We start from the raw sequence: 6,718 nt of genomic DNA on the forward strand, positions 1-6,718 counted from the left end.
AGGGGGCACGACCATATATAGGCAGAGCGTTGAAGCTGGCATACACATCTTGCTTTTTTCTTCTTGGTCATGGAAAGTGCTGTCAAATGACTTCTGTATCACTCAGAGACAAAATTGAAACGGTTTTAGAAACTAGAGATTGTTTTCTTTCCAATGGTATTATTTATATGCATATAGTAAGAGCAATAATTGAATAAGAGGCAGTTTAATCTGTAGAGCAAATTATGCTAATGGGAAAATAGCACCCCCTGTATTCTCAAGAAGTTAATGCAGACAGAGAAGAGCTACAACTTCTTAATCATAGCCTCAATTTTGTCCCGCGCATTGAATATAGTTGCTGAAGAAGTCCCTGTAATCCTAGATTCAGATCATTCAGGCGAGAAAAAACATCACCCAGATAGGCCAGTCGTGTGAGAAACGCATCATTATGCAAGCGGTCAGACAAGTGAAAATCATGGTCAGTAAAACTTTAAGCTCATCTCTCAATTAAAAACTTGATAACCAGCGCACTTCTGTATGTTGTAAAAGCGTTACATGGTCGCTGCCCATATCATTGCATTGTGCAGAAAATACACGAGAGTTCAGAGGCCTTGCTTTAACAAATGTAACCTTTTTCACTAATGTCCAAAACGTCTTTCAAGCTGTCAGGCATTCCTTTGGCAGCAAGAGCCTCTGGGTGGATGCTGCAGTGTACCAAAGTGGTGTCGGGAAGCAACTGCTTGCACGAGCGCTACCAATCCACTACGTCTCCCTGTCATGGCTTTTGCGCCATCAGTACAGATACCAACACATCTTGACCACAAATCTATTTGATGTCACAAAGCTGTCCAGTACTTTAAAAAATATCCTCTCCTGTTGTCCTGGTTTCCAGTGGTTTGCAGAAGAGGATGTCTTTCTTAATTGACCCCCCATAAACATAACAGACATATACCAGGTGCTGTGCCAGGCCCGCCACGTCTGTTGACTCTTCAGCTGTAACACATAGAATTCACTGGCTTGTATGCGAAGCAGTAATTGTTTCAAAACATCTCCTGCCATGTCACTGATGTATCATGGAACAGTGTTGTTTGATGAAGGCATTGTCTTTATAGATTTTTTGGCCTTTTCCACTAGCATTGTCCCAGTCATATCTGCGGCAGCAGGAAGAATTAAGTAATCCACAATAGTATGGGGCTTGCCTGTCCTAGCCACTCGGTAGCTCACCATATAAGACGCTTCTAGTCCCTTCTCATTAAATAGTATCTGTTGTTTTTATACATGTCTTACTACTCAAAAGTCTTCTTAATTCTCACATGTTTTGTTTCTAAAATGTCTGCGCAAGAGTGAATGTTTTGGCGAGTTGTGAGATAGTACTTTTGCACATAAACACACCGTGGCTGAGGAAAGGCACCACTCCTAATAAGTGAACCCCAAATCAATGTAGTTCATCATATCTAGTTCATCATATCCAACATCCCTGTCTGTTGTTCTGTGCTTTCCCGGGTAAGGGGGCAGTAGCTCTTCGGGCTGCATCAGATTCACAACTGTCAGTGTCCATGCTAGCTGGGCTAATAACAAATGTAGAATTACTGATGCTAGCATTGGATGTACTCGTGGAAGCAGAACTTGTCGCCGACAGGTGCAGTACTGCTGGTAGTAGCAGTATTACCAGTAGCACTGGTATGTGTCTCTATGGACGCTGGCCTTACTTTTTTTAACCATTTATCCATTTTCAAGCAAACGGAATGAGCAGCAGCTACGTTTGCCTACTTACGGGCCATTAGTGGTATTCCCGTGAGAGAGTAACGGTTAACGTGATTGGATGTTAATTATTTGACTAGGCTACCTGTAATTCTTATTTCGCTGAACACTAGGCGGTTTAATTTTATTTTTGGCAGTGAAACGAGGCAACTCGGGGGGGGGGGGACCTCACCCAAATGTATAGCCCCGTTGGAAAATATAAATGGACTGTTTGAAAAAAGACTATTTAGTTTTATTTAATTTTTAAAAATGTGAATCACATTTTTATTTATTTGGCGTACCCCCGACGGCATTGCGCATACCACAGTTTTGGAATACTTGATCTAGACGATGCATCATGGGTGAATAAAACTTTTTTTAACTGCCTGGAGTTTTCACAGGAACGTGAGAAAGTGTTACGTAATGACATGTCCACAAACACTATGTAATTAATATTAGTTTAAATGTAAACTTCAACTAGTATACCATTTTTAGGATTTATGGACAAACTACAGCAACATTGCGTTTTATTCAAAAGTTGTTTTGATAAAGAATTTTTACACATTTCGGTAATGAGAATTTGGGGTGAAAATGTACAAAGTCAGGTGTAAAATGTATTTAAAATTAGACACTTCCAAAACCTACATCTCAGTCCTGAATGATGACAGTTGATTTTTGCAAATGCATCATGGTTTTGCAACTCAATCTGACACAGACATTTTAAAAACTGGTTTCATGAGAATCACCCACCTGTGTGGAAGCACCCGCTTTCAATATACATTGTATCCCTTGTTTACTCAAGTGTTTCAATTATTCTGGGAGTTAACTGTAGGGCATACAGCAATATGCAGGGATTTAAAATGATGCAATACTGTTTTGTGGTGGACAAGGCACACACCAGCAAGCAGCATTGCTTTGAAACGGGCCCGTAACTAGAGCAACAAGTTGCTGCCTTGATGCAGTAAATTACATTCAGCGTGTCTACTTAAGCCTGTTCCATGCTTCCAAGTCGAAACAGTTGGCGCATATATTACGCACATATGGGGGCGCATATATTACGCCGAAATTTGAAGTTGTCGTCCGTTGGTGTTCAGCACGTTTTATTTCAAAGTTTGGTAGGCGAAGTCTGCACCCCTACGTCTGTGATTGGTCAACAGTACTACGACGCCTAGTAGGAGTGGGAACTATGTACGGGATTCTTCAGTGAAGCGGTTGTTGCCATTCAACGAGAGACATTTTTTCCACTTGAGAAATACTGTACCAAACATCTTAGGTAGATGTAAAATTGCACGACTAAGACCTCAGCAAAAACATAAAAATTACAGATTTCTTGATTTATCTTGGATTCATTTTGAGGAAGGGTTTCTGGCTATGTTGTTGCTACGGTTGCTCAAGAGGGACAAACGGCAATATTGCCCCTTTTTGTTTCTCGAGCGAAAGTTCTTTAGGGAGTATGCGAGACAGACTTTTGCGTCGCCTAGCCGAGTTCTGCTAGGGGCAAACAACCTAATATGCGGGCGCCTTTAGCAATGCTGAATACAATCATAACCACCTGCCACAGAGAAGCCGGCCTCCTAAAAACGAGGCTACCCCTGTCAGGTGGACTGGTTTTATATTAGTGAAGCGCGTCAACATAAAGACTGCACATTCTGATGGGTTTGCATCTCCCCAGTGAACACGCTTTGGAAGTAATCCACGAGAGGCTGCCAGGCTGACAGTTTGTCCCCAATATTCCAGTCCAAAGGGAGCCTGTTGAAGCCTGCTCCAAAGACAGATTAGAGGTTTGTCTGTTCCAAGAGTTGGGAAACTTTTCCAAAGTCAAAAGCTAACAGTGTTTGCAAAGTGGTAAATTGTCACAAGGCAGGGTGTTGCATTCAAAATGGCCACTCGTCTGAATCATGAGGTCAGCTACCAATCTGATGACTAAATCAGATGGGTGGATGACATATGGTGTGAAATGAAGAGACACAATTGCATCCTAAATGAATAACTATGCATATTCTTTTGTAACCTCACTAGAGGAAATGTCTTCTTTACTGCCCAGGATTGGATCACTAAATCTAAGGACAATCAAAATATTTAGTACCTATAATTACCTAGTATTCATTCGCTTGTAATGAATTACAGGAAATCAATCTATTTCAATAATTGTAACTAAGGATGGCTGACTTGGCACACAACATTTCATCTTAAAGACATGCTCCAGAACTTTGGCGACAACTAAGTATTTGAGCTCGGTGTGTCAATGTGTAGTTCATACATGCATAACCTATGAGCAGAATTACTGTCTTCTCAATTAGCTGCAATTAGCCCTTGTTTGAAAGTGGCTTATTCTGGAAGCTGTGCTGCGCCATTTTCCCCCTCATGGGCCAGCCCCTAGCAATTTGAGGTTCTAGCTAATGAGCATCAGCCCCTTGTCATTTGAGTGACAACTAGCAAGATGCACACGTCAGAGGGAGAGCCAGCAATGACTTGGGGCACATATGAGACTTTATACGCAATTTTCAGGGACCACTTTTGGCTCGTAAACACTACTTTCAGTACTGGCTAAACGTCTACAAAAGTACCAGAGAATCTCTTACAAATAAAAACTGCCAAATTGCAAGGCAGAGGAAAATTCCATGCATGCACAATATTTAGATATGTTCGACCCTACACCCTCTGGAAGCCAAAGTCTTCTGGTCCCATCTAACATTCTACAATGTATTATTAGTCCTACTTTGCAACATGAGTGTCCTCCTACCTGTTGTGGGGGTGGTGTTGAAGAACCTGGCTGTGTCCTCGGTGACCCTCAGTTGGGTTCTGTCAATCCCCAGACTAGAGGTTGCTCTACTGGGAGCAAGGCTGGTTCTGCTGCTGGACTCCAGGGACAAGCCTGGCCTCCCTGCCAGGGGCAGTTCTGTGGATGCCGGCTTGACTGGGGAGGCTTTTGCCTGTGGGACGCGAGAGGTGACCGTCTTTGACTCCTCATCGCTGTCAAACCCAAAGGGGTCCTCGGAGCTCTCGTTGGAGAGTTTGGGCCTCTTGGGCTGCTCTGCCACCTCAGTCTTCTGGCCGGGGCGCTTGGAACTCACCTTGGCCTTGTATGTCGTCTCGCCCCATTTGGTGCTGAGCGTCGCTCTCTTGTTGGACAGGACCTCGTCAAACTTGGATGATGAGCCGTCGCCTCCCTTACGGCTGTAGGTTTTACCAAATCTGGACGTCATCGTGACACCTGTTTCATATTCTCTGTGATGGGTACAAAATATGAAAAGCATTATTTGCAGTCATCATATGCCATTTCTCATCAAAACAATTAAGTTCACTTTTACTGTAATGTTTTTAAGTAATAAATCTGGACAAATGGGGTTTTAGTTCATCTCTACCCAAATATTATTTGGAAGCTGTCATTTCACGACAATTTTTTTCTACCGTGTGATCCTTCATTTTCAGGTTCAGCAAACTGAGGCTCTGACTGCTCTGGAAGTGGCTAACGCAGTTAGGTACAATACATCCCCATTAACATAGACACTATAACATTAGGTAGCTAGTCAACTAAATCAATCAACTAACGGTATTAAAGAAACAATAGTGTGTCTAACGTTAGCAGCAGGACATAAACGAAGTTTACTAACGTTAGCTGGGATAATATAGTAGCTACATACTACTAGCTAGTATTTCAGTGTTCAACAACCAAAACAGACCCATATGGCTAGCTAGTTACGATGTTAGCTACCTAGATCAATTAGCTAGATAGCTAATGTTCACTAACTAGCCGCTAGCTTCAGGTGACACAGTCGAGGCTGGCTACCTAACTAGCCACATAACGTAAACAATTCTCGCGAAAAATCTAAAATAATGCAGCCAGTTACAGTAACTAGCTAGCTTACGTTAACTACTTGGCTAGTAGCTAGCTAGCTTACGTTAGCTAGCTGGCTCAGGCTAACAGACACAACATGATAGATGACATCCAATTCTCACATTGATTTTAAGGTTAAGTAGTTTGAAAATCTGTGTATATTTCACAATTGCGTTGAATATACAACTGCCTCACTTACTTGGTGCGCGAAAAGACCGAACCACTCAACAACACACTCGGAAGAAGGCGGTCGCTTCCCGCACCAGATTGGGCCTCCCGACCCTGTTCAAAGCTCGCTTGCAAAACAATATAAACAAGGCTCAACTGCCTGTAGTTATGACAGATATAGGACAGTCAAATACTGTAAAAAGTCCCGTGTATCCTGGGTAACAATGTTATTTTGATAATGTTGGTTTTACGTCTGATATAGTCATTTTTTAAAGCTCTATCAAACTCGATTGTCTCCTCTGTGTTGCACCGACGCCTTCCATTCGAGTTCCCCCTCCCTCGTCTTTTTGCTTCCAACGGCATTGAGGGAGTTATTTTACCCTGTCTCGGCTTGAACCAGTCAATGGCCCGTTACGTGTTCGGGCTAAAACTGGGAAATAGTAGCGCCCTCTTAAATCAAACAGTAATCTGCGCCACTCCGTCATGTTGTCAACAAGCCAGCATGGTGCATCTTTCCATAAAATAAATGTTTGCATTTTCAAACAATTTTTTATTGGGAAAGCAGACAACGCGATTTTGTCTAAAGAAATCACTTTTGCATGGGAAAACAGAATCCTACTATTTACTACACGTCCTTAATTACGTCACTTTTGTTTTGAGCCCGTCGTACAGAGCGGGGTACCTGGATCACGGCCGGGAGGCAGCCCATTTCCAAATCGAATGAATCAACTTTCAGCCGGTGCAAAACACGCCAGCACGCGCGCCCGGACGAGATTAATCGAACCCCCTCACTGTCACATCACCGCAAGTACAGTGTGGTCCAATCAGGGAAAGAGATCTTTGAAAGTGACGGAGAACTATCGCTGCGAAGCACTATTCTTCCTTGTGATTGGTTTGAAAGCCGAGAACACCTGAACAACTTTTTATTTCATTGGACTATGGAAAGTGCTCTCCGGGATCATTGGGACGCCCCTACTCTAAACCCTAACTCCT

General features: G+C 42.8%; 1 protein-coding gene across 2 annotated transcripts in view; it reads right to left on the reverse strand.

Annotated features, from left to right (window-relative positions):
- Positions 1 to 6,124, reverse strand: part of LOC139580940 (wings apart-like protein homolog) — a 52,827-nt gene extending 46,703 nt beyond the window's left edge. The window contains exons 1-2 of one of the 2 annotated variants that reach the window (XM_071410114.1): positions 5,757 to 6,124; positions 4,463 to 4,947 (exon numbers count right to left, since the gene is read on the reverse strand). In XM_071410114.1, coding sequence (XP_071266215.1) covers positions 4,463 to 4,925 — 463 coding nt within the window. In that variant the 5' untranslated portion in view covers positions 4,926 to 4,947; positions 5,757 to 6,124. The remainder of the gene's footprint in view (positions 1 to 4,462; positions 4,948 to 5,756) is intronic. The other variant, XM_071410113.1, reaches the window with a different exon arrangement.
- Between the last annotated feature and the right edge of the window lie 594 nt (positions 6,125 to 6,718).

Source organism: Salvelinus alpinus, chromosome 7, assembly GCF_045679555.1.
Source record: "Salvelinus alpinus chromosome 7, SLU_Salpinus.1, whole genome shotgun sequence".
Lineage (NCBI taxonomy): Eukaryota > Metazoa > Chordata > Actinopteri > Salmoniformes > Salmonidae > Salvelinus > Salvelinus alpinus.